General features: G+C 46.0%; 1 protein-coding gene across 5 annotated transcripts in view; it reads left to right on the forward strand.

Annotated features, from left to right (window-relative positions):
- Nucleotides 1–27,469, forward strand: part of TRAF5 (TNF receptor associated factor 5) — a 49,247-nt gene that overhangs the window by 4,098 nt on the left and 17,680 nt on the right. For 2 of the 5 annotated variants that reach the window (XM_033195264.1, XM_033195267.1), the window contains exons 2-4: nt 22,145–22,363; nt 23,312–23,369; nt 25,607–25,708. In XM_033195264.1, the coding sequence (XP_033051155.1) occupies nt 22,146–22,363; nt 23,312–23,369; nt 25,607–25,708 (378 nt within the window). In that variant the 5' untranslated portion in view covers nt 22,145. Of the gene's footprint in view, nt 1–12,959; nt 13,801–14,762; nt 15,764–18,676; nt 19,366–22,144; nt 22,364–23,311; nt 23,370–25,606; nt 25,709–27,469 lie in introns of those variants that run through there. The other 3 variants (XM_033195268.1, XM_033195266.1, XM_033195265.1) reach the window with 3 other exon arrangements.

The following is a 27,469-nucleotide window of genomic DNA, read 5'->3' on the forward strand; positions in this document are numbered from 1 at the left end:
TTTTCTGTTAATAAGAAGACTCCATGTTTCCCCAGTCCCTCTTCTCTTTCTTTCACTGACAAGCTTCTGGAAAGAGTGGCCAGCTCTTGCACTCGCTGCTCACTTGGCACCGTGCACCTGCTGTGCTGCTCTGATTGCTCTGTGTAGGTTTCCAGGACCTGGTACTCCTCAGTCGCCAGCCCATACCAGCCCACGCTGCAGCTATTACTTACCTCCTTGGAGGTTGCTACACCGCCCCCACCAGCATTCCCTTCCTTGACATCCAGCTTCTTATCTTCCTCTGTCCTGCAAATGCAGGTATGGAGCCAAGCCTGGGTCCTCAGGCTGGATTTCAATTCTCTGTGCTTCTTTCCTTGAGCCCTTGGCCATTCCCAAGACTTAAACCAACACTTTTAGGGAAAGGCTGATCAAATTTCCATCCCTCACCCAGTTCTCTTCTTCACCATTATGATTTGCAATATTCAGAATCTTCCCCATGCTGTTTTAGTGGCACCTTAGACATTTGTCCCGGGCCGCCTCTTTCTCTGTGTTCTCTCTAACTGTTGCAGAAATTGCTGCTGTTCCTCAGTCACCTTTATCCTGTCCCCCTCAGCCAGTCCTGATCTATCTATTCCCAGTTCAGGGCCACAGGGACTCTTTCCTGGGCAACCTTAATTAAGCATTGACTCGTTTTCCTGCCCCAGGTCCATCTGTATTCAATTTTCCTTTCCACACTACTGCAGAGGGGCCTCCCTAATACATAGCCTGGTCAAGACCTGCTACTTTCAATGATGGTGTAGTAGAAACAGTGTAGACTTCAGAATCTGGTGGGCCTGGGTTCAAATCTGGGTTTATGATTTGCTGGTTGTAGTTATATAATCTGAGCAAGTTGCCCAACTTCTATAGTGTCTGTATTCCCACTGGTAAATAGAAATAGTAATGTGTGCCACTTGGGGTTGCTGGAAAGATGAAATGAGTCAATATATATACAGAACGTGGAGTCTGGCAGATATTTCAGTAAAACTGGTTTTCTCCTTCCATGTGGTTAATAGCTGTAGAGCATTGTGGGGTTTCTGGGGAGTTGGAAAATGCATGCCTAGCCTAAAGGCATCAAATTTAAATTAAAAACCAGCAGAAGAATTGCTGTGTGTCATAGTAGACCATCTTTTTTTGGGGGGGTGGGGGGATGGAGTTTCACTCTTGTCACCCAGACTGCAGTGCAGTGGCACAATCTCAGTTCACTGCAACCTCTGCCTCCCGGGTTCAAGCGATTCTCCTGCCTCGGCCTCCCAAGTAGCTGGGATTACAGGCGCCCGCCACCACGGCTGGCTAATTTTTTGCATTTTTAGTAGAGACAGGGTTTCGCCATGTTGGGCAGGCTGGTCTCAAACTCCTGACCTCAGGTGATCCGCATGCCTTGGCCTCCCAAAGTGCTGGGATTACAGGTGTGAGCCACTGTGCCCGGGCAAGTAGACCATCATTTAAACTAGCCTATTGCTGCCACTTTGCCATCTCTAAACCAGGTAGACCTCAGGGGCCGGGGTAGGGAAGCTGGGATGGGACAGGGTATGGTGGGGATAAGGTGGGATGAGTCCTTGGCAGGCAGAGGGGGCAGGCAGCCTCAGAGGCTGGGGCCCTATGGTCCAGGTTTCAAGGGCAGGAGTCCAGTTTTCAGTACTTGTGGGCAGAGCAGGCGGCAGCTTTGGAGGAAGAATAGTGCTTGGCAGAGAGCCAACACAGGAAAAAAATAAAACAGAATTGGGAAACAAAAATATAAGCTCTGACTTGATCGCCAGGAGCAGACCAGTTACTTTAGCAGGATCCAATGTGAAGGCACAGCAGGATGAGGTTGACTTGATGCAAAGCCGCCACCCAGAGCCCTTTCTATTCTCCTGTACTAAGGCGGATGGCTTAGAACAGCCAGGCTGTGTTCTAATGCTTCTGTTAGGGAGACCCTTGACCCTGGAGGATGGAGGGAGGTGGATGGGTTTAAGATAAGCAGCAGGCATGAAGGTTGCTCTTCTGTCTTCATGATTTTAGGATTTCTGAGGTAGAGGCTGGGTTGATATCTATGATGCAACCTAGGAAAACTTACCATGCCTCCTTGGGTTAAAGGCAGAATAATTTAATATAAAGCAAAGGCTTATATGCTAAGCAGATGCAGAATGAAAGAAGTGATTAAAACATTGGGTGGAGTTATTCCAGGAATAACTCACTAGGGAGCGAGAGGGGTAGATAGGAGAAATGGAGGGGGAATATTAGACTTAAGCAAAGATGTTTTAAAAAGATGAAGAACATTTTAGTCACCCTTAATGAGTGGGAAGTAGATTATTTGGGAGCAGACTGATTTCTTTATGTTAAGATGTTTTATTTCAGAAACCAGTACTTTGGGATGTTGCCTCAAATTCTCTGTATCATTCCCACAGACCTCCCTTAGAGATATCTATTGCCATGTATTAGCTATGGACAGCCAGAGGCTAAGTTCTTTCCCCACTTCCTTGATACTAACAGTTCCCATAGGGCCTATGTATGACTAGGTGGTTCACTTTCACTTCACTTACACTGGATCTTCCTAACAAGTGGACCTCTCTAGCCCTCATCTCTTCTACCTCATAACAGCAGTGCTGGATTTTCTCATCATCATTTCTGTTCAAGCCTTGTTAAATAGCTCTAGGCCCTTCTTTTTTGTTGTTATTTTGTTTTGTTTTGAGATGGAGTCTTGCTCTGTCGCCCAGGCTGGAGTGCAGTGGTGCCAACTTGGCTCACTGCAACTTCCGCCTCCCGGGTTCAAGCAATTCTCCTGCCTCAGCTTCTGGAGTAGCTAGGATTACAGGGGCCTGCCACCACGCCTGGCTGTTTTGTATTTTTAGTAGAAATAGGGTTTCACCGGCCGGGCGCGGTGGCTCAAGCCTGTAATCCCAGCACTTTGGGAGGCCGAGACGGGCGGATCACGAGGTCAGGAGATCGAGACCATCCTGGCTAACACTGTGAAACCCCGTCTCTACTAAAAAGTAGAAAAAACTAGCCGGGCGAGGTGGCGGGCGCCTGTAGTCCCAGCTACTCGGAGGCTGAGGCAGGAGAATGGCGGTAAACCCGGGAGGCGGAGCTTGCAGTGAGCTGAGATCCGGCCACTGCACTCCAGCCCGGGCGACAGAGCGAGACTCCGTCTCAAAAAAAAAAAAAAAAAAAAAAAAAAGAAATAGGGTTTCACCATGCTGCCCAGGCTGGCCTTGAACTCCCGACCTCAGGCGATCCACCCCCATCGGCCTCCCAAAGTGCTAGGATTACAGGCGTGAGCCACCGTGCCTGGCCTTGTTTTATTTTTTTGAGGTAGGTCGTTGCTCTGTCACTCAGGCCGGAGTGCAGTGGTGCAATCTCGGGTCACTGCAATCTCTGCCTCCCGGGTTCAAGCAAGTCTCTCACCTCAGCCCTCCGAGTAGCTGAGATTACAGGTGCCCACCACCAGGCCTGGCTAATTTTTGTATTTTTAGTAGAGGTGGGTTTCCCCATGTTTGTCAGGCTGGTCTCAACACCTGGCCTCAAGTGATCTGCCCACCTCAGCCTCCCAAAGTGCTGGGATTACAGGTATAAGCCACTGTACCTGGCCTAAAGACCTGTAGGCCTTTCTACACCTGACTTGCCTATGCCTACCTTTTCTTACATCATTTCTCCTGCCTAGAATGCCTCCTGTTCAAATCCATTAATCCATACCCCTGCCACTCTTTTCAAAACAAATTCAAAATTCATCTCTTGTTAGGCTTCTGTGTTGGGGGTCCCCAAGACCATCCCCAGGTTCAGTGATTTGCTAAGAGGACTTACAGGATTCAGCGTCCAGCAGATGGTCATACTCACAGCTATGATTCATTTCAGCAAAAGGATACAAAGCAAAATGAGCAAAGGGAAAAGGCTTATGGGGCAAAGTCCAGGGGAGACCAGGTACAAGCTTCCAAGAGTCTTGGAAAAGACTCTGCAAAGGACTTCCGAGGGGGAATCACACAGGATGTGCTGAATTTCTCCAGCAGTGCATTGTGACAGCAGGTGTGAAGCACCGTCTACCAGGGAAGCCCATTAGAGACTCAGTGCCCAAGGTTTTTACTGAGGGCTGGTCATGTAGATACTTCATCTAGCACATGTCAAAATTCCAGACTCCAGAAGAAAAACAGGTGTTCCTCATAAAACACATTGGCCAGGCATGGTGGCTCACGCCTGTAATCCCAGCACTTTGGGAGACCAAGGTGGGCGGATCACGAGGTCAGGAGATCAAGACCATCCTGGCTAACATGGTGAAACCCCATCTTTACTAAAAAATACAAAAAATTAGTGGGGCTTGGTGGCACGCACCTGTAGTCCCAGCTACTTGGGAGGCTGAGGCGGGAGAATCACTTGAACTCAGGAGGCGGAGGTTGCAGTGAGCCGAGATCGCACCACTGCACTCCAGCCTGGGCGACAGAGCGAGACTCCATCTCAAAACAAAACACATTGTTTACCTAGACAGTTTAAGCACAGTGAGCCACTCTTAGCAGTTCAGGTGGTGGGAGCCTTACTGAAATCCGTGTTCCAGACACCAGCCAGGGGCCATCCTTGCGAGCAGAACTTTCTAAAGATAGCAGTCTCAGGCTTGCTGTGTTAACTTGTTTCTGCACAGCTTTTCTTCATAATCTCATCTGTTCTGTCCTCTCAGTGCCTAACTATAGTTATGTTGTAGAGAAAATTGCCCTATACAAAGGGCAATTTACAAAGGGTTTCAGCCCAGAATGGCCTCCTACTGCTGTGTGGCCCTTTGAACCCCTCCGTTTTCCTCATTGGGAAAAGAGGAATTATAATTCCTGCTTGTAGGTCTCAATGGTGACTAAAGACCAAAGAAAATGATGTATTTGGTCATTCCATCCATCCCTCATGATTGAGTACCTCCTTTATCTAAGGCAGTGAGTGAGCTGTGGAGAGTAAGATGTGAGTGTGACATGGTGGCTTTGACAGCAGACAAGCCTGAATCCCTACCCAGCAGTTACCAGCTGTGGTACCTCCAAAACATTGTGTCATCCCCCTAGCTTTGGGTTCCTGATCTGTAAAATATGAATATGAATCATATAGTGAGTATCTACAAATGTGGGCTGCTGTGTGGATTAAGTGGGACAGCCTATGTATAACTCCTGTGATATCTAGAACATTGTGGCACCCCAAGTGGCAACTGTTAATTGACTCATATATTTGAGTGCTTGCTCTGTGTCTGCACCTTGAAAAATATAAGACACAATTCCAGCACTGCTTTCTCCATGCTGGGGAAGACTATTGTTGAACAGATAATTAATTACATAAACAATTATTTACATTCCTGGCAAGTGTTGTTAAGGAGAAGTATAGGTGGTTCAAGGGCGTGTCGTAAGTCGGGGGAACCCTAACCTGACGGAGGAGGCACACAGAGGCATAGCTGCATGTGTGAGGCTTCATCTGGGCTTGAATGTGTTGAGCTCAGCAAGAGGAGGCGGGAGAGGGAAAGATGTTTCCGGCAGAGACAACAGCTTCAGGAAAGGGAGACCCAGCCTTAGGGCGAAGGCTGTAAGGGGGGAAGGTTCTCTGTTCATATGAGGAGTGGCAAAAAGACCAGGAATCCAGGAGAGGTAGAGGACAGGTGGGGAGATTGGCCTAATTCAGAGGTCACCTCTGCCGCCACCCTGGCAGGGAAGGGGCAGAGCAGGGGCCCCATGCAGGGAGATTTGCAGGTGTGGTGGCAGGAAGTAGAGGTGGTCTGGTCTGATGATCTCTGGTTTTTTTTTTTTTTTTGCTGTGCAGTAGGAAGTAGAGTTTCCTGGTGAGACTGGAGGGAGTGGTCAAGGTTTGTGGAGGAGAGAAAGGTTTAAAATCAACATTGAACAGAGTGAGCTGAGAGGGAAAAGCTGGCTTTGTGCTGTTACTATGTTGGCATGATGAAGTCTCTGGAAAAGGACTCTGGCAAATGGGATTTTAGATCTCTAGCACCTTGTACAATGCCTGGCACCTAACTGAGGGCCCCATAAATGTTGGATGCATTGCATTGTTGGCTGGCCTACCTATATACATTTTTGTCAGCATTTCCCCCTTTCCCAGGTGCCTGCTACCCTTGGGCTAAAGCTTCCCGCTTAGCACCTCCCCCAGAGGCTAGCTCACATTAGTGTGTCAGAGATTACAGGCATACGCCACCATGCCTGGCTAATTTTTGTATTTTTGGTAGAGACGGATTTCACCATGTTGGCCAGGCTTGTCTCAAACTCCAGACCTCCAGACCTCAACTGATCTGTTTGCCTTGACCTTCCAAAGTGCTGGGATTACATGCGTGAGCCACTGCACCCAGCCATGTGCACTGTTTTATGTATTGGGACCTCAGTATCCAAAGAAACAATCCCTGGTGTGATGGCGCTTATATTCTATTCTGATAGGGGAAGACAGAGAGTAAAGACATGAACAAGTAATATGTTAGGCAGTAATAAGTGCATGGGAGGAAAATGCAGTAGAAGATGGGTCTGCCAGGGATGTTGCGTTTTCCATGTAGGGTGGTCAGCAAAGGCCTCCCTTGTGAGATAACATTTGAGCAGATTCCTAAAGTGAAGGAACAAGCTCTTCAGATATCAGGGTGAAGAGTATTCCAGGCAGGGGAAAAGCAAACAGAAGCCTCTTCTGCTGTTCAAGAAGAAGCAAGGCCAGTGTTGCCAGAGTGAGTAGATAAGGGGGAAGTCTCTAGGAAGTGAGGACACAGAATGGAGGGGCAGAGAAACAGAGGGCCGTGACCTCCAAGGTCACTGGCTTCTACCCAGAGTGCAATGGGGCCATTGGAGCAGAGGAGCAGCAGAGACAGCTTCTGTTTTTAAAAGCATCACTCTGGCTGCTGGGTTGTGAATGGGCTGTAAAGGAGCAAGGCAGAGCAAGAGACCAGCTAGGAGATTGATGCAGTAACCATTGGGGGGATGATGGTAGCTTAGGCCAGAGTGGTTATGCTGACAGTGGTGAGGAGGCAGAGGGGAGGATATGTTGGGAAGGAAGATCCCATGGGATTTGGTGTTGTGAGATAGAGAGTAAGAGAGGACCCAAGGATCACTCCAAAATTTTTGGTCCAAGTGACGCTGTGATTGGTGGTACCATTTCACTGAGATGGAGGAAGGCTATGGGAGGAGCAGGTTGGATGGGGATTGGATGTGTTAAGTTTGTGATGCCTATTCAATGTAGAGGCATCGACTAAACAGTGGAGTGTGTCTGGGGCTCAAGGGAGAGGTCCAGATTACAGATAGAAATCAGGGCATTGTCAGCCATAGCTGGTAAGGCCATGAGGTAGGACGTGCTCACCCAGAGAATGAGTGCAGATAGAAGAGAGCAGGTCCAGCACCAGCCTGAAGCTCCAAGAGATAAGAGAAGGTGACCTGGAAGCTGCCACGGTGATCTGAGTGGTGCTCCTCATGCTGTCATGAGCTGTAGAATCTAGCCTGGGAATTTGCTAGAAAGTGAGATTCTAGTTGCTACTGAGAGATCATGATACTGAAGTGTATTAATCAGTATCATATTATAACAAATGGACCCCCTTCCTCTGGGGTAAGATGTCCAAGCCAGCATTTTCATCATTTTCTAGAACAGATTCTTAGCAGAGCATCTGGGGCCCTGACTGCTCAGAGAGCTGCTGCTATAGTTTTGTGCATATGCATACGCATGATCCCTACCTTGACTGAAAAATTCTTGGGGACAGGAGCTACCTGGTAACCCACTCCCCTCCACTCCCATAATACAATAAGGCGCAGCCTTTGCATGTGACTGGCACTGAATAAAGCTGGCTAGGAGGGCAGGGTGGACATGCATGGTGATTAAGTGCTTATTTACGTGCCAGGAATTGTGTGATAATAATTTACGTGGATTTACTCATTTAATCTTAACTCCAAGCCTTTGTAGCAGGTACCATTATTGTCTTTTTTTTGTTTTTGAGACAAGAGTCTCACTTTGTCACCCAGGCTGGAGTGCAGTGGTGCAATCTTGGCTCACTGAAACCTCCATCTCCTGGGTTCAAGTGATTCTCCTGCCTCAGTCTCCCAAGTAGCTGGGATTACAAGTGTGCGCCACCATGCTCAGGTAATTTTTAGTAGAGACAGGGTTTCTCCATGTTGCCCAGACTGGTCTCGAACTCCTGAGCTCAGACAATCCACCTGCCTCGGCTTCCCATATTGTCCCATTTTCTAGATGAGGAAGGGGTAACACAGGTAAGCGAATGGCAGAAGGGGTTGAACCCCAGCAGTCTGGCCCCAGAGCTGGTCTCTAACCAGTAAGTGGTACTTCCTGCCATCAAGCCCTCCTGTTTGGTGTTGGCTGCGATGTGGTGCATTTTCTCCCAGCTGTGACACAGAGTGAGGAGCACTGGCTTTGGAGTTGGAAAGTCTGTGTTCAAATCCCTGTGCCCATGCACTAGCTGTGTGATTTGGGGAAAGTTGTTTAAGAACTTGAGGCCTCGGACTCTTCATTGGGAATATGATGAGGTTAGCAGTATTGCCACAAGGTTAGTGTGGAACTGTGTATGATATTGTATGTAAAAGTGCAGGCTGGAAATTACTAGTACATGTCAGGTTTTATTATTATTATTGTTATCATCATTATCTTGAGAAACCAAACTGTGAATCTCCTAGGACTAACCAGAAGAGCTGCCAGAGGCCTGGGGATCGTAGCAAACCCAACAGGCCCTGCTTCCACCAGAGCAGGTATTCTGTATGCTCTTTTATTTATTGATGTTTCTGCATGAAATTCGGTTTGGTAAGTTCCACTGTGAAACAATGCAACACTTGGGTAGCTCTTCCCTTAAGTCCTTCCAGAGCTGACAGGCTCAGTTGTGGGGTGGGGGGTGGAGAGGGTGGGGGAATCCACTCCCCCAGTTCTACCTACTTCTCTTGGATCTCCTCTCTGGGCTCCCTACCCGCTCTCCCTCTTCTGTTGCCCTGATCAGGCCCATGAGTCCCAACAGCCTGAAGGCTGCATTTTTCAAGTCACACTCTAGGATGCCTGCCTGTATGTGGGCTGGGCACCTAGAGTGTGCCTGGGGTGTATCTGGGGTAGCCCACCCCAGGAATGGTCTCTCGTCTGCTTCCTCCATGGACTGGACCAGAGCTGGCCTTGCCGCCAGGCGGGAGGGGATTGCCCTGTGTGCCTCTCACAACACGTACCCCAGCCACAGCCCTCCCAGCTCTGGGCAGTAGGCAGCTGGCAGTATGTCATACGTCTGTGGTCAGCTTTGGAAATGTAAACTTACACAAAGGCAGCTGTGGATGAGCATTTGTGGGAAGGTGGGGCACCGCTAGAATGATGTTGACCTTTGGTAGCTAAAAGTCACCAAAAGGTCATGCCACGGTTTCTAAATACTCACTGGTACTTCTGTAGCCCGTCTAGGGTGGTCTCAGGTTTTTCCCTTTTCTTCAGAGTACCCTTAGGCCCTGGAGGGTGGGGCTGGGTAAAGCCTGGGCTCAGTCCTCATTTGAAAATGTTTCTGAATTCCAAGCTAAATCTAAACCGTTGTCTGTTGGCTGTGCATCCAAGCTCGAGGGGTCACTGCAGCTTCATTCACTTTACGAGTGTTTGTGCTCTTCGTACTTATCTTTGTTTTTGTTTTTTGAGACGGAGTCTTGCTCTGTTGCCCAGGCTGAAGTGCAGTGGCGCAATCTTGGCTCACTGCAACTCCCGCCTCCCAGGTTCAACTGATTCTCCTGCCTCAGCCCCCTGAGCAGCTGGGATTATAGGTGCGTGCCACCACGCACCTATTTATTTTTTATTTTTTTAGTTTTTTTATTTTTTTAGTTTTTTTTTTAGTATTTTTGTATTTTTAGTAGAGATGGGGTTTCGTCATGTTGGCCAGGCTGCTCTCGAACTCCTGACCTCAGGTGATCCACCCACCTCAGCCTCCCAAAGTGCGGGGATTATAGGCGTGAGCTGTTGGGAAAAAGCTGAGTGTTGGGAGGGAAACTGAGGCAGGGCTTGCATAATGTCCTTGGGAATATGTCTAGACTTGCTGGCTCCTTGCTTCTAGCCCTCCTAGGCTCCTATTCCCATTATCTCAAGTAGCAGAACATGTTCCATATAAATGCTAAACCATCACAGCTGTAAATCACGTGCTTAATGCAACGTGTCCTTTTGACCTCCACATTCTCACCACCTGTTTCTCTGTTGGATTACCAATAAATAGCGTGGGCTCCCAGCGCTCGGGGACATCCCAGCCTCCACAATTGCGATGGCTTCTTGGTGTCCCACCTTTATCTCTCAAATGGTCTTTTTCTCAATCCTTTGACTCTGCCGGCCTTTGTCACCCCCATGACCTGGTATTGGGTCTGATCACCCCAACAGTGAGCCACCGCTCCTGGCCTCTTTGTACCTTCTTTGTAAGCAAGGAGGATGATCAGGAAGGGGGAAGGGGGAGAGAAGTGTGCGTCTGAGATGACAGCCCCATAGCTCCATGCAGTGGGCACACCCACCCCCATTTGGGAATGCAGTTGAGCTGGCAGTAGGCAGCCTTTCCAATGAAGAGAAGCCTTTCCAACGAGGAGAAGTTCTTGAGCTGAGTCAAGAACAAAGGGCAGAAGGCTGACCTAGCCTTGGGGAACCCTGTAGGAGTGGAATGCTGGCAAGGAGCCACCGAGAGGTGTGGTTCAGAGCTGGAAGAGAAGCAACAAATACAGAACCCTAGGGCCAAGGGATCAGGGAGTTTCAAGAAGGAAGTGCCAAATGTCACATAAAGAGCAGGAGGTCAGTGATTTAGGAGAGACTAGTCAGCAAATGTGATGATGTGATTACAGTTTAGATCATCGAACTAACATAATATGCTTTCCCAGACTACATATGGCCTCATATACCACATCCCCGTATGATTTGGGCCTGCCAACTTATTCCAGGTAGAGTACAGATGAGCTTGGGAGGGCCAGGAAGGCTTCAGAGAGGCGCTGATGGGATCTGATAAAGGACACAGGTCTGTGGGTGCCACCTGGGAGGTGTGTTTCCATCGGGCACTGCTCTAGAGCCGGGAATGGGAAGGAGAAGAGGGGTAGGGGGAGAAAGAGGTTGATGGGGCATTGCTGGGCTGAGGATGGAGAATGGGTGGGAGCTCCAGCGGATGGGGAATTTGGGCCCGTGTGCTGCATTTTTGTTTCCTTATCAGTGTCTGCCTATGGTAGGTTCCCAGCAAAGAAATGATTTACAAAAAGTGACTGAATCAATAAATGTTTAGTGCGAGGTAGCCCAGTGTAACCATGAATTCAAAATTGGGTGAAATGAGAAGGCAAATAGCATGTCAGGCAGTCAGGTTATCTCAGAGTGGGGGACGTTGATGGAGACACTCAGGGACAAGTGCTTATTAATAATAATAGCCCTTATGACACCTCTGTGTACTACCACTATAAGCTCTTCACACATAGAGGGGTCGGCAAACTTTTTCTGTAAAGAACCAGGTAGTAACTATGTGTTTGAGGCCTTGTGGGCCATATGGTCTTTGGGGCAACTGCTCAGCTCCTCTGTGGTAGCACATAAACAACCATAGACAATGTGTAAGTGAATGAACATGGCTGTGTTCTAATAAAACTTTATTTACAAAACATGTGATGGGCCAACCCTTGATGTATATGGTATTGACTTATTTAATCTTCAGAAGTTCTATGTGGTAGCTACTGTTATCGTTTTATCACCATTTTTTTTTATATTTTTCTTTTTTTTGAAGTTTGATAAGTCCTACTTTTTTATTTTTATGGGTGTGTATTAGGTATATATGGGCTACATGAGATATTTTGATATGGGCATACAATGCATAATAATCCCATCAGGGTAAATGGGGTATCCATTATCTCAAGCATCTATCATTTCTTTGTGTTACAGTCATCCCAATTCTTTTAGTTATTTTTAAATGTACAATAAACTCTTGTTGACTATTATAGTTACCCTGTTATCAAATACTAGATTGTATTCTATATAGTTATTCTGACTATATTTTTGTACCCATTAATCATCCCTACTTCTTCTCCCCAACACTTCCCCAACCCCACAACTATTCTTCTCAGCTTCTAGTAACCATCCTTCTACTCTCTGTCTCCATAAGTTCAATTGTTTTAATTTTTAACTCCCACAAACAAGAACATGTGAAGCTTGTCTTTCTGGCCTAGCTTATTTCACTTAACATAATGTTCTGTAGTTCTATCTATGTTGTTCCAGGTGATGGGATCTTGTTCTTTTCTATGGCTGAATATTGTGTATATTTACCACATGTTCTGTATCCATTCATCTGTTGATAGATGCTTAGTTGCTTCCAAATCTTGGTTCTTCAGTGCTGCAGTAAACATGAGAGTGCAGATGTCTCTTCAACATTCTGATTTCCTTTCTTTTGAATATATACCCAGCAGTGGGATTGCTGGATCGTATATAGTTCTGTTTTTAGTTTTCTGAGGAACCTCCATACCATTCTTCATAGTGGCTGTACTAATCTACATTCCTACCAACAGTGTACGAGGGTTCCCTTTCTTCCATGTCCTGTCCAGCATTTCATTTTACAGATGAAGAAACGGAGAAGTATAGAGACCAAGTAATTTGCCTAAGGTCACATGGCTATGAAGGTGTATGGGCAGGATTTGAATCCAGGCAAGTCTACTCCAGAGTCCATGGTGGTAATTGCCATGCCATGCTGACTCTCGGAACCTGGGAGGGGGAGGGAGGAACCCCAGCTCCTCATCCCCTGTGGGCCTCCACCACTACCTGGAAGTAGGAACTCACTAGGCCTCCATTTCCTCATTTTAAAAAAGGGGGAATAATGATTATATTATATTACCCTGTCTCCTATGCTGGAGTGCAGTGGCGCCATCATAGCTCACCGTAGCCTTGACCTCCTGGGCTCAAGCAATCCTCCCACCACAGCCTCCTGAATGGCTGAGATTACAGGCTTTAGCCAACACACCTGGCTGAGGGGTTAAAATGAGCTAATGCATATAAATTAGCTGTCTCTGTGCTTGGACATAGCCTCAGTACTTGTAATCCTAACTCATATCTGACTCCAGCATTAGGCTCCATTCACTTCTTTTAATACCCTTCCCTTGCCTTCCGCCTCAATCGGAACTCTCCTCGATTGTCTTCATGGCCCTTTCCCACTGTGGCCTCACACTAACTCTGAGTTTCCACATTGATTATTGAGTCATCTGGGTTATTGGGTACTGTGGCCTGGGGACTAAGGAGGATAGCCCCGCCCTTGAGGAGCTCGAGGAGCTGTCCCTAGGTAGCAGTGGGGACTGTTACAGAGCTGGAGCCAAGGATGGGGGCCGAGCGCACCGGAGTTGAACAAGGCTTCCTAGTGGAGAAAGCTGCTGTGTGGGAAGATCAGTAGAGCTTCCTTTGTTATTTTTTCCTCTTGGTCTAGTTTCTAAGAGCAAATCTAAAGGTCTTCTGGATACCTTCAAAGTACCACCTGGAGTCAGGTCGACTCTACATGGTTCCAAGAAGAGTTCCACTAAAGGCATCTCTGTAAGTGTCACTGACTTGAGGCGGCAGCAGCTTCGGCCATGTCAGCATGGGTGTGCAGCCTGGAGGGTTGGGGGAAGAGGGATGCCCTTCAGCCTTTGCGCTCCCATCTACTCACCAACAGTGCTTGCTGTACCACCAGGAGAATGGGGAAGCAGCGGTTTCCTGACAACTTGGAGAGAAGTCACAGTTCTCTTTAAAGTAATTAAAATTATACTCACATCATTCTTTGTCCTGTTCCCAAGACAACGTTCTTCTGTGAAGGCGTAAGGAAAAGCAAAGAAAACATACGCTTATCTCTGCCTCTAAGACATCAAAGCCAGTCATGCTGGGGTAAGGACGGTGCGTCGGTGGACTACGGTCACATGTTTTCTGGTTGTTGTGGTGTCACCTGGTCTCTGCATGAGCTCCCGGCCATATTAGGTGCAATGGAAAATGGCCTTGTTGGTTCTCCCTTTCTCCAAGGCCTTCATCTTTGACCTGCCTGGTTAAAGGGGTTTCTTGCACAATTTTTGAGGGAAGACCTCTCCGGGCCATCACAGACAGAAGCTTTGGAAAAACTGTGAGACCATTTCAGTTCTCCTTTGTGCCAGAAGGATAGCCTAACAGATAAAGTGCTTTCTCCTCCTTCCTTTTCCTTTCCTTTTTTGACTTAGGGTCTTTCTCTGTCACCCAGGCTGAAGTGCAGTGGCGTGAACAATGAACACAGCTCACTGCAACCTTGACCTCCCAGGCCCAAGCGATCCTCCTGCCACAGCCCCCCAAGTAGCTGGGACTACAGGCATGCACCACCACACCCTGCTAATTTTATTTATTTGTTTATTTATTTATTTTGAGACATAATTTTGCTCTTGTTGCTCAGTCTGGAGTGCAATGGTGCAACCTCGGCTCACCGCAGCCTCCCGGGTTCAAGCGATTCTCCTGCCTCAGCCTCCCGAGTAGCTGGGATTACAGGCATGCACTACCACACGCGGCTAATTTTGTATTCTTAGTAGAGACAGGGTTTCTCCATGTTGGTCAGGCTGCTCTCAAACTCCCAATCTCAGGTGATCTGCCCACCTCGGCCTCCCAAAGTGCTGGGATTACAAGCATGAGCCACTGCACCTGGCCAACTAATTTTTTTAATTTCTGTAGAGATGGGGTTTTGCCATGGTTGCCCAGACTGGTCTCATACTCCTGAGCTCAAGCAATCTTCCTGCCTCGGCGTCCCAAAGTGTTGGGATTACAGGCGTGAGCCACTGTGCCCAGCCCCGTCCCCCTTCCTTTTTTTTTTTTTTTTGCTTCCTTGTAGTAACTGTTCTTCCTGGAAGAACAGAATCACAGGATTCAAGGCCAGCCATGACCTTGAGAGAGAACTGCCTATCCTAGCAGGAGAGCATCTGGAACCCACCCAGGGTATGGATTCAAGAGACCCGTTGGTCACTGCATCTTGGGATTAAATATTCTAACTTTTCTTTACCACCAGCCACAGTCTCTCCTCTTTAAGCCCAGGACCCATTGGTGGGCCTTGGGTGGGTTTGGGGAATAACATATTTATATCCTTCCCATGCTGCTCAAGTGGGTATTAGGCAGTTGACCAACACTGCCAGTGAGACCTGAGCAGAGCTGAGAAATGGACAGTTTGGCTTCTAGCAGCCCATCCACAGAGAGAGGGGCCAGCTGGTGTCATTAGAGCCATGGAGGAACACCGGTCACTGTTGAGATGCTGCTCAGCACCCAGGGATGGGGGAGAGGTCCCCTGGCTTCCCCCTCTCCCCACCCCAGTGCCTCTCATTGGCTGAACCTCACCAGAAGCCAGGGAGCCTGGAAAACAGTTTGTGGCATCAAATTTCACCCTACCTCATGGTACAGACCTAAGCAGAGCAAGAGTAGGGATGGATCTGGGCAAACAGGCAAATGACTGGCTTATTCCCTTAATTTCGTTTCAGCTACAGTTAGTTGCTAACCATTCTAGAACTTTTGTGATCCCGGGAAATTCTTTAATCTCCTTCATCTAGAAAATGCCTCTTTCTTCAAGACCAGCTGAGATGATTTCTTCTCTGTGAAATCAGCACAGACACCTCAGAAATTGTTAGCTACCCCCCACCGAGGCTCTACCAGTTCTTTGTCGGAATCTCTGTTTGTGGTACTTGCCAGCGGGATATTGTAACCGATCATTTTTGTTCCTTATTTCTTCTGTCCTTGGAGGGCTTCAAGGGCAGATGCAACGTCACAGCCTCTGCTTTCTCAGGACCTAACCCAGGGTCAGTGCAGGGATGTGCAGATGAGTGGGCTGTGGGGTGTCCTGCTCACAGTTTCATGGATGGTGAGTGGCAGAGCAGAGACAGAGGTCTCTGGTCCTGTGCCCTTTTCACTCTGGGGTTTTATCTGTAGTAATCAGTAATTCCCCAAGAATCAGAACTTGAAAACCCTGGAGACAAATTTCATGGACTTATGTCTTATGCACTACAACATAATATATTAAAAAACTCCCCAATTTTTCAAATCTTCATTAATCCAAACGGGTTGTTGGCAGGGGTATGGAGGTAGTATGGATAGACAGACCAGGATCTACCTTTCTTTGTTAAATCTTTCTTAAACTCTGCAAAACACATATCTTTTTTTGTTATGACTGAAGGATAAGCTCACGTTGCTTCAGAATGTGAGAATATTTATCATATGTTCTCCAGAAATCTGTAGAGATATGTAAGTAAAGAATTTAAATGGTGGCATCCACAGCTTTCCTTTGGAATTCCTAAAAAATTCTCATGGAAAAGATGCATCAATTTATGAAACAAGAAGATGGCATTTCAAAGAAACTCAGCAAGAGTTCTTAGGGAATAGATGGGATATGACTTTCTCTTGTCTCTTTGAGCTTGAGTTAACAACTCTTCAGTAGGAGTACCATACTGTACATCCCATTGATGGCAAGAATAAGAATGCCCTTGACTGCAGAAAGGTGATATATAAGCTCTATTTTTAGCACTTTTGATATGTTTTATTTTTCTCCTGACTTGCAAGAACTGAGCTTCTTTGTGGTTCCTGGTACGTAAGCTGTTACACACAGAGGGGAAAGATTTTAATAAAATGGAGTGCTTACTCATTTCCACTAAATAGCTGCCTGGGAATGACAGAATACCAGCTGAAAATATCTAATTAATTAGATAAATATATTTGTTAGGTAAAAAAGCATAGCCTTTCTAGTTCTGCTGTTGGGCTCTCTCATGTCAGTGAAGACAGTGGGTTCAGGCTTGAGGAAGCTTCAGAAGGAGACGGACCCTGCCCTGGGAGGCATCATAGCTCTGTTGATATACCAGAACCTCACCCAGAAAGACACCTCAAGTCCACGTCTCACAGCCGAACATAAATGCTTATTTTTTACAATGTATGATGAGATTAAAAACCCAATTTCATAAAAACAAATACTGGACAAGACAATAACAGATTTGAGAGTGAACAAGGTCAGTGAATGACTTAGGCTTGTTGAATAGGTCTGGGAAATACACACATGGATGGGGAGAGGAAGGATAGAGCATTCAGTCCGCTGCTGGCTGTTCAGCAGGAGCAAGGAGACTGTAAGAATCACATGTGCTGTGCCTGCCAGGACAAAGCTGACAAGACAAGGGCCTGCACAACAGGCTAGTAGAGCAGTGGTTTCCAAAGTGTGCTTCAAAGGCCCCTGGGGTGCTGGAACAGCTCTTACTGGGAAAACACTTAATGGACTCTTATTTCAGGTGAGTTCAGGTAAGAGCCAATTGTGTGCATCTCTTTCGCAGTTCCAGTTCAGTGACCTTTTGCATTGTTACCTTGAAATTAGCCATAGTGGAAGTGTTTACAGAAATCGGCAAATGCTACAAACTGGAGCTTTCCCCCAGTTGAGCAGATTATTAAACGTTTACTAGCACAGCACTGCCTGCAGCTCCCTGATACACTTTCGGGGGATCTGCATGGTCAAAACTATTTTCATAATAGTACTGACATCATTTGCCATTTTTACTCTTCTTTTACAAATGCACAGAGGTGTTTTCCTGAACAGACTGAATGTAGGAGCAGACGTGAGAATCCAGCTATCTTCTATTAAGCAAGACGTTAAAGAGATGTGCAAACATGTAAAATGGTGGCACTCTTCTCACTAATTCTTTTGTTTTGGAAAATGGTTATTTTTCATAAAAATATTATTTGTATTAACATATAATTGGCTTATTATCTTGAAGTAAATACTTTTTTAATTCCTCAATTTGACTCTCAAGTATGGTAAATATGAATAGATATAATTTGCATAAACAAAAACTCTTAGGGGTCCTCCATTAAAAAAAGACAAAATTTTATTTTAGAGCAGTTTTAGGTTCACAGCAAAATTGAATGAAAGTCTGTTTATCCATTCTTTCTTTCATGGATTGTGCCTTTGGTGTTGTACCTAAAAAGTCATTGTCAAACTCAAGATCATCTAGAATTTGTCCTATGTTATCTAGTAGGAGTTGTAGGTTTTGCATTTTACTTTCATGTCTGTGATCCATTCTGAGTCAATTTTTGTGAAGGTGTCAGGTCTGTCTAGCTTCATTTTCCGATGTGGATGTCTAGTTGTCCCAGCACCATTTGTTGAAAAGACTATCTTTGCATCATTGTTTTGCCTTTGCCCTTTTGCCAAGGGTCAGTTGACTGTATTTATGTGGGTCTATTTCTGGGCTCTTTATTCTGTTCCATGGATCTATTTGTCTGTTCTTTTGACAATACTCCACTGTCTTGATTACTGTAGTTTTATAGTAAGTTTTGAAGTTGGGTAGTATCTGTCATCTTCAATATTGTGCTCTTGTGTTGGATCTGTGGCTCCTCAAGTTTTAAGAGTGTTATCTTAGACCAGGTGCTGTGGCTCATACCTGTAGTAATCTTATTGCTTTACTGAGCTGAAAGGATTGCTTGTGGCCAGGAGTTCAAGACCAGCCTGGGCAACATAGTAAGACCTTTGTCTCTAAAAATAAAAATAAAAAAGTTAGCCAGGTGTGGTGGCACACACCTGTAGTCCTAACTACTGGGGAGGTTTAGGTGGAAGGATCACTTGAGCCCAGGAGTTGGAGGTTACAGAGAGCCATGATTACACCACTGCCCTCTAGCCTGGGCTACAGAGTGAGACCCTGTCTCTGAAAAAAAAAAAGAAAAAAAAAGAGTGTTATCTTAGTCTGTTTGTGCTGCCATCACAAAATACCTCAGATGGGTAATTTATAAAGAACAAAATGTATTTCTCACAGTTCTGAAGTCCACAATCAAGACACCAGCAGATTCTGTGTCTGGTGAGGGCTCACTTTCTGCTTCCAAGATGACCACTTATTGCTGCGTCCTCCAGAGGAGGTGAACACTGTTCTCACATGGGGAAAGGTGGAAGGGCAAAAGAATCTAGCTAGTTCCTTTGAACCCATTTTAAGGTCACTGGTCCCATCCATGGATACACAGCCCTCATGACTTAATCACCTCATAAAGGTCCCACCTCTCAATACTATGACACTGGACCTTAGGTTTCAACATACGAATTCTGGGGGGGACACATACATTCAAATCATAGGGGGTCCTGAGACCAAAAAGTTGGAGAACTACTGTTGTGGCAAAAGATGGACATACACACAGATGAGTTCCATAGATTCTTGTATTAGGAAGAGTGTAGAGTGTAGTGGAGGGGAACCTGAACTGAGTTTTGTACATCCTACTGCCTCATTCTGGGGACTGAATGAGCCTGTTGCTTTAGGTACATCTCTGAGAGTCCAAATTTAGATGCTGTGTGACAGACTTGGGCCTGGCCTCAGAAGAGAATCTCAGAGGGACATAGAATATGACATCAGGGCACAGGATGTGAAGTGCCAACCTCCCCAGGAACGAGGGAACACAAAGCAGAGTCAGGAAGTTTGAAAGTGGTTCTTCGAGTTCTCTGAGAGAAAGGTGGGTCTTGGTTATTAGGGTTGTGCATGTAAATAAAATGTTTGCCTCTTCATCTTCAGACTTCAAACTTTTGTTAAATCCCAAGAATCAGCCATGTTACAGGAGGGAACATTTGTATCTTACACTGCTTACCTACCACCCTTGAAGTTTTGCAGGAAACAGTAGGGAAAAGGTGGAGCTTTGGTCTCAAACCCCAGACTATTTATTTATTTGTTTATTTATTTATTTATTTTTGAGACAGGGTCTCTTGCCCTGTCACCCAGACTGGAGTGCAGTGGCATAATCATAACTCACTGCAGCCTCCACCTCCCAGGCTCAAGTGATCCCACTTGCCTCAGTCTCCCAAGTAGCTTGTGCAAAGGCCCGGTGGCATAAAGTGTGGTGTATTAGAAGAACTAAAAAAAAGCCTGTGTGTCTGGAGTACAGAAAGCCAGGGAAGAGAGGTCCAGGATGCTGCTGGATTGGGGAGGATACAATCTTGAGCCTGCTTAGCATTGTCGACTTTCTCTCAGAGCCCTGAGAAGCCACTAAAAGATGAAGGGAGATAACCTTACATTGTACTTGGCATTTTGAAAGTCTCATCCTGGCTCTAGTATGGAGAATAGTTTGGAGAAGAAAACAATGAATGAACTTATATTTAGTTCAGGTGAGAAATGATGTGGCTTGGTACTTGTCTTAGCTTGGGCTGCTATAAGAAAGCACCATAGACTGGGTAGCTTATAAACAACAGAGGTTTCTGACGGTTCTGGAAGCTGAAAGCCCAAGATCAGGGTGCCAGCGTGGTTGGGTTCTGATGAGATCCCTTTTCTGGGCTGCAGACTTAACTGCTGTATCATCACATGGCAGCAAGAGGGCCAGGGACCTCTCTGGCATCTTTAGAGAGGAGGTCTCAACATGTTGCCTGGGCTAGACTTGAACTCCTGGGTTCAAGCCATCTTCCCACCTCAGCCTCCTGAGTAGCTGGGACTACAGGTGTGCACCATCATTCCCAGCTCTCTCTTGCCTCTTCTTTTTTTTTTGAAACAGAGTCTTGCTCTGATGCCCAGGCTGGAGTGCAGTGGCATGATCTCGGTTCACTGAAATCTCTGCCCCCTGGGTTCACTCCATTCTCTTGCCTCAGCCTTCCAAGTAGCTGGGACCATAGGCACCCACCACTGCGCCTGGCTAATTTTTTGTATTTTTAGTAGAGATGGGGTTTCACTGCGTTAGCCACGATGGTCTCTATCTCCTGACCTCATGATCTGCCCACCTTGGCCTCCCAAAGTGTTGGGATTACAGGCATGAGCCTCTGCGCCCAGCCTTCCCTGGCCTGTTCTTCTAAGGGCACTAATCCCATTCATGAGGGCTCCACTCTCATGATTTCATTACCTGCCAAATACGTACCTCCTAATACTGTCACATTGGGGGTTAGAATTTCCACATATGAGTTTTGGGGGGAATACAAACATTCGATCTACCACAATGGCAGTGATAGATACTCTGAGTAATATATTTGTGTGCAAGAAGTCATTGCCAAACTCAAGATCATCTAGATTTTATCCTATGTTATCTTGTAGGAGTTTTACAGCTTTGCATTTTATGTTTGTGTCTGTGATCCATTCTGAGTTAATTTTTGTGAAGGGTGTCAGGTCTGTGTCTAGCTTCGTTTTCTGATGTAGATGTCCAGTTGTCCCAGCACCATTTATTGAAAAGACTTATCTTTGCATCATTGTTTTGCCTTTGCTCCTTTATCAAAGGTCAGTTGACTGTATTTATGTGGGTCTATTTCTGGGTTCTCTATTCTGTTCCCTGGATCTATTTGTCTATTCTGTTGATAGTACTACACTGTCTTGATTACCATCGCTCTATAATAAGTTTTGAAGTTGAGTAGTGTCAGTCCTCCAGCTTTGTTCTTCTCCTTCAATATTGTGTTGCTGTGTTGGGTCTTCGGCTCCACAGGTTTTAAGAGTGTTATCTTAGGCTAGGTGCAGTGGATTACCCAGCACTTTGGGAACCTGAGCTGCAAAGATCACTTGTGTCCAGGAGTTCAAGACCAGCCTGGGCAACATAGCAAGACCCTGTCTGTATTAGTCCATTTTCATGCTGCTTATAAAGACATACCCAAGACTGGGCAATTTATAAAAAAGAGAGGTTTAATGGACTTAACAGTTCCACGGGGCTGCAGATGCCTCACAATCATGGCAGAAAGCAAGGAGGAGCAAGTCATGTCTTACATGGATGGCAGCAGGCAAAATGAGAGAGAGAGAGAGCTTATGCAGGGAAACTCCACCTTATAAAGCCATCAGATCTCATGAGACTTATGCACACAAGAACAGCACGGGAAAGACCATGATTCAATTACCTGGGTCCCTCCCACAACATGTGTGAATTTAAGAGAAGTCTTGGATGGGGACACAGCCAAACCATGTCACTGTTTCTTAAAAAAAAAAAAAAAAAAAAAAATTGGCCAGGTGTGGTGGTGTGTGCCTGTAGTGCCTGTAGTCCCAGCTACTGAGGAGGGATCAGTTGAGGCCAGGAGTTGGAGATTACAGTGAGCCATGATCACACCACTGGCCTCCAGCTAGAAGTCATCTGGTCCAGCCTCTAACCTGAACACCCCAAAGACATTGCACCTTTGCCGGAGACCCCTAGTGGCAGGAGGTTGTCACTGTTGTTTCAGAGTGACAACAGAATGACCATGTGAATGATGTACATTAATTATGAGACAAATAACCAAAGCACGTGACGGCTGTAGTTGTTTGCACACTTAATTTTCCTTCTTCTCTCCTGACCCCTGCAGAATGGCTTATTCAGAAGAGCATAGAGGTATGCCCTGTGGGTTCATCCGTCAGAATTCCGGCAACTCCATTTCCTTGGACTTTGAGCCCAATATAGAGTACCAGTTTGTGGAGCGATTGGAAGAGCGCTACAAATGTGCCTTCTGCCGCTCGGTGCTTCACAACCCCCACCAGACAGGATGTGGGCACCGCTTCTGCCAGCACTGCATCCTGTCCCTGAGGTGAGTGGGCATGGCCTGCAACTCTGGCCATGGCAGGCCCAGCATTCAGGTGGCAACTGTGGCCACTCAACTGTTTTCATGGGTTTTGGAGTTGCTTAACTTGGCCACAGGACCATGACTATAAGGAAGGACTCTCCCAGATCCCTTCTGTGAGGGCCTGAAGAATAATCATTGTTTGGTCACTAATTTACAGATATTCACCTTTTCTTAAAATTCAGACTGCACCTGCTTTGCACGGGAGAGCAGACCTAGACACACACTCCATCATGGGAGCTGGCTATGGAGAAGGGTTTGAATCTCACAATGTCTGTGTTGTTACCCCAATCTTCCCTTGCCTTGAGGAAGAGGTGCTGTGGCTCCTAGAAGGGACCTTGCTGCCACGGATGCTGTCCACTCCTGGGCAGCTGTAAGACCTGGGTCATGCTGTGTTGAGGGAGGAGACCAGGAGAGATGTGAAAGCAGGCACACTGTGGGGGTTCATATAGGAAGCAAGGCAGTCATTTTACCCTGCCAAGCTTTGAAAGGGGGTTATTACAGTGCATCCTCATTCCCTCATGTGTTCATGCATTCAGCACCTGTGTGTTCTGTGCTCTCATGCTGAAGAACTACAGCGTGGAACAGGACCCCATGTCTGCCCTCTAGAATGTCCCAGTCTGGAGGAGACAAATGTGGCACAGTGTGATAAACAGAGGACAGGGACTTTTAGCTCTGTCCAGGGACTCACTGACTGCATCCTGGAGGATGCATGAAGTTTTTCAGGCAAACTGAAAGACTAGGAAGGTGCTGAAGGATGGGTGCAGAAGGCACCTTCTGAGTAGAGGGAGTAGCATGTGCAGACAGGGACCAGCCTGCCCAGCGCTAGAGCATGACTGGAGCCCTGGGACTGGTCTTGGAAATGCTGTTGAGGTAAACAACTAACTCTGACTCTATTTTAATTTTTTTCTCCAGAGAATTAAACACAGTGCCAATCTGCCCTGTAGACAAGGAGGTCATCAAATCTCAGGAGGTAAGAAAGTCACTGCTTTAGTCTAGCAGCTCTCAGGGTGATAGAGAAGAAGTCAATGAATTGGACATTGAGATTGGAGCAGGAGAGTGGTTGAAGGAGACCTTCCTTGAAGTCCATATTCCTCTGCTGTGGAGTCACATCAGACCCTACTCGTAGCCCTGTTTGAGAGGCTTGTTTGGATCTTTATTGACCACACCCCTCCTCCACCCCAAGTCTCCTCTCCTGCTGCTTCTTTATCCCCTTCCTATGCTAGCTCTAGCTAATATATTTCATTATGGTTTTGATTTGCATTTTCCTGTTGGCTAATGAAGTTGAGCATTTTTTCATGTGCTTATTGGCTATTTGTACATCTTCTTTGTTAAAATGCCTACTTATTTTCTTTGCTCATTTAAAAAAATTGAGTTATTTACCTTTTGTTGAATTATAAGAGTTATTTATAAGAGTTATTTATAGCCTGTAATCCTAGCACTTTGGGACACTGAGGTAGGCAGATCACATGAGGCCAGGAGTTTGAAATCAGCTTGACCAACATGGCGAAACCCCGTCTCTACTGAAAATACAAAAATTAGCTGGGTGTGGTAGTGCACATCTGTAATCCCAGCTACTTGGGAGGCCGAGGCACAAGAATCGCTTGAACCCAGGAGTTGGAGGTTGCAGTGAGCTGAGATCATGCCACTGCACTCCAGCCTGGGTGACAGAGCAAGACTCTGTCTCAAAAAAAAAAAAAAGGTTCTTTATATATTCTAGGTGTAAATCTCTTAGCAGCCATTTGGCTGCTAAGATTTGCAAGTATTTTTCTTCCATTCTGTGGGTTGTCTTTTCCCTTTCTTGACAGTGTGTTTGAAGCACAAAATTTTTTCATTTTGATGAAGTCTAATTCATTTGTTTTTTTTTTTTTCTTTTTTTGGTTGCTTGTTCTTTTTTGGTGTTGTATCTAAGAAACCATTGTCTGTTCCATTGTCATGAAGGTTTTCTCCCTTAAAACTCCTCTTTTTTTTTTTTTTTTTTTTTGAGACAGAGTCTTGCTCTGTCGCCCGGGCTGGAGTGCAGTGGCCGGATCTCAGCTCACTGCAAGCTCCGCCTCCCGAGCTTCTCCGCCATTCTCCTGCCTCAGCCTCCCGAGTAGCTGGGACTATAGGCGCCCGCCACCTCGCCCGGCTAGTTTTTTGTATTTTCTAGTAGGGACGGGGTTTCACCGTGTTAGCCAGGATGGTCTCGATCTCCTGACCTCGTGATTCGCCCGTCTCGGCCTCCCACAGTGCTAGGATTACAGGCTTGAGCCACCGCGCCCGGCCAAAACTCCTCTTTAAGTTCAGTTTTCTTCCTTTAAGATTCTGTTGCAGGATGTTCAAGCAGAAGCTTTCCTCGAGCCTCTAGTCTGCTGTACATGCATCTTCTCTATATCCCTTATGATGTGTTTTGCAAATACCTACAACGGGGCTGTGCTGCAGCTAGTGTCTGTCTGACCTACTGTCCAGGGGTTGGCATACTACAGTCTTAGGACAAATCCAGCCTGCCACCTGTTTTTGTATGGCCTGTAAGCTAAGAAATTCTTTTTACATAATGGTGGGTGCATAGAAACCCTCATATTTTCGCAACTTCTTGTGAGTCTTAAACTACTTCAAAATAAAAATTCATTTTAAATAATCAAAAGAAGAAAGTATTGTGACGTGGAAATTATGTGAAGTTCAAATTTCAGTGTTCATAAATAGTGTTTTATTGGAATGTAGCTGTGCCCATTCATTTAAGTATTGTGTATGGAAGAGTTGAAATCTGGCAACAGAGAGGACTGTGATGTGGACTGTCTGACCCCTTACAGAGAAGGTTTGCCTACTCTTGGTTTGTGCTAAAATAGCAAGCCAGCACAGCCTCAGTGACACTGTCTGATGAGTAATACATTTACCCTGGGACTGGAAGCGGAAAGCATCACTCCTGGCCAAGCTTTACCTCCTGTCGTTTAAGAATGTGGGGTCAGGTTCACCATAAGATTCACCTAGCTGCAGCCTGTTGCACAGGGCATTGTTACCTGGCTTATGTGTTTGATGGTTTGTCAAAAGCATATATCTGAGACAGCCTTTTCTTTCAGTGTGGTGTAAGTGTGATATTTTCATTCCAGCTGGTGTCTGAAAGTTTCCACCCGCCTTCTGAGATATACTTGAAGACCAAATTAATAATAGCTTAATTCACATTGCTGTAAAACTTTGGAGTGTGTGAGACCTATTATGTTTATCTTTTAGGTTTTTAAAGACAATTGCTGCAAAAGAGAAGTCCTCAACTTATATGTATATTGCAGCAATGCTCCTGGATGTAATGCCAAGGTTATTCTGGGCCGGTACCAGGTTGGTATTATTCATGAACAATATCTGCCTTTGCCGCTTTTCCAGGGATATATATTGAACCCCTTTATGTGACAGTTACTGAGCTAAGCATGGTACAGGGATTCAGTGAATTGCCCTCAAGGATTCCCAGTCTAGCAATACAGGTGGCTACAGTGCTGTAGCCCACCTAGGGCTGAGGTGTGAGTGAAGAGGTTCGTCCTGTATGGAGTGCATGGAGAACATCTTGTATCCACTAGACCTTAATTGTGTGGTAGGGATCACTGAGCCAGAAGAGAGGGTGTGGGACATGCTGGACAAAACAAACACTCAAGAATATGTTATTTTGGGGGAACTGTGTGGGACCCGGGGCATGACTACAGAAAGACACAATTATGAGGTCCTTCCCCAAAAGCATTTGCTCTCTCACTTGGTGCTGTCCAGGTGTTTCCCAGCAGCTGTGGGGCCTGGCCTCATGGGGTTTATGATCTAACACAGATCACTCAGACCAGGACAGAGACAGGCTGTGGGTTAAAGGTAAAGCATTGATAGGAGAGACAAACCAACAAGGTGTAGGGGAAATGTAAGTGAAGGGGAATTGAGTGCCTTTCAAATGAAGTAACCCCAACTGCTCTTCCCTCCAGCTAGGGAAGGTAGTTAAATGGGAAGCTGGAAGTGTGGTGCTGCCTGGCAGGCCCGTGTCAAGTTTGATCACACTGCACGTGAACATGACTCAGGCTTCTCTAACTTCCAGGGAATTGCTGAGAGGCTGCTGAAATTTCCCCTGCACACCCACACATTTTGGAACACATATTTCAGATGATTCAGTCTTTTCTCTATCACACCTCCAAATCCCTCAGGCACTGAGCTTATAAATGTGTAAATGATTTCCTTGTTAACCCAGGGATTTATTTGGGGGTTCATAGACTGTTTGTTATGTGTTATGTTTTCATGTGTCTTTTGCCTCTTGTTTGAATAGTCAAGTCCTAAAGCAAGGCCTTTTTTCCAACTTTGTTGTCACTAAGCCTAAAAAGTAAATGAGGCTCAAATGGACCATTGAACAGCTTTAGTGACCAAAACTGGCTTGTGGAGAGCAGGGGCTGGTTACTCTCCACCTGTTTTTTTTATATTTCCCCTCATTCCTTGTTTCGCACCCACCCTCTTGTGTGGTAAGGTGTAGAATCTTACAGGTCACAGAGTTTTGATGAATATTGACTGTTTGGGTGAGGGTTGAGGAGTAATATCAATGAATTTTGGAGAAGAGATGGATTCTAACTGTGATTACCATGTGATTCTTACTACCGGAGGTGAAGGAGAATAGCTGTATTTGTTTATCTCACTGTCAAAAAACTGTTTGCTTTTTCTTCTGAGAAGGGGTCAGCGAACTCTGTTAAGAGTCAATAAAAAAAATAATAATAATAACAATAAAGACCCAGATAGTAACTATTTTAGGCTTTACAGGCTGTACAGTCTCTGTCACAATTACTCAGCGCTCCCATTTTAGAGGGAAAGCAGCTCTAGACAATATGTGAAGGAATAGGTGTGGCTCCTCTCCAATAAAACTTTAATTATAAAAACAAGTAGCAGGCTGGATTTGGCCTGTGAGTCTTAGCTTGCCAATTTTGTCTTAAAGGACCCTCAGAGGGACAAATTCTCTAACATTTTGGTAACTTGCCAGCATCACAATAACTGCAGTGATTCAAAGGTTTTCACTGAGATATGCCTGCTTTTTAACATCTAGAATGTTGGCCAGGTGTGGTGCTCACGACTATAATACCAGCACTT

Source organism: Trachypithecus francoisi, unplaced genomic scaffold (genome assembly GCF_009764315.1).
Source record: "Trachypithecus francoisi isolate TF-2019V2 unplaced genomic scaffold, Tfra_2.0 Lachesis_group5, whole genome shotgun sequence".
Taxonomy (NCBI): Eukaryota; Metazoa; Chordata; class Mammalia; order Primates; family Cercopithecidae; genus Trachypithecus; species Trachypithecus francoisi.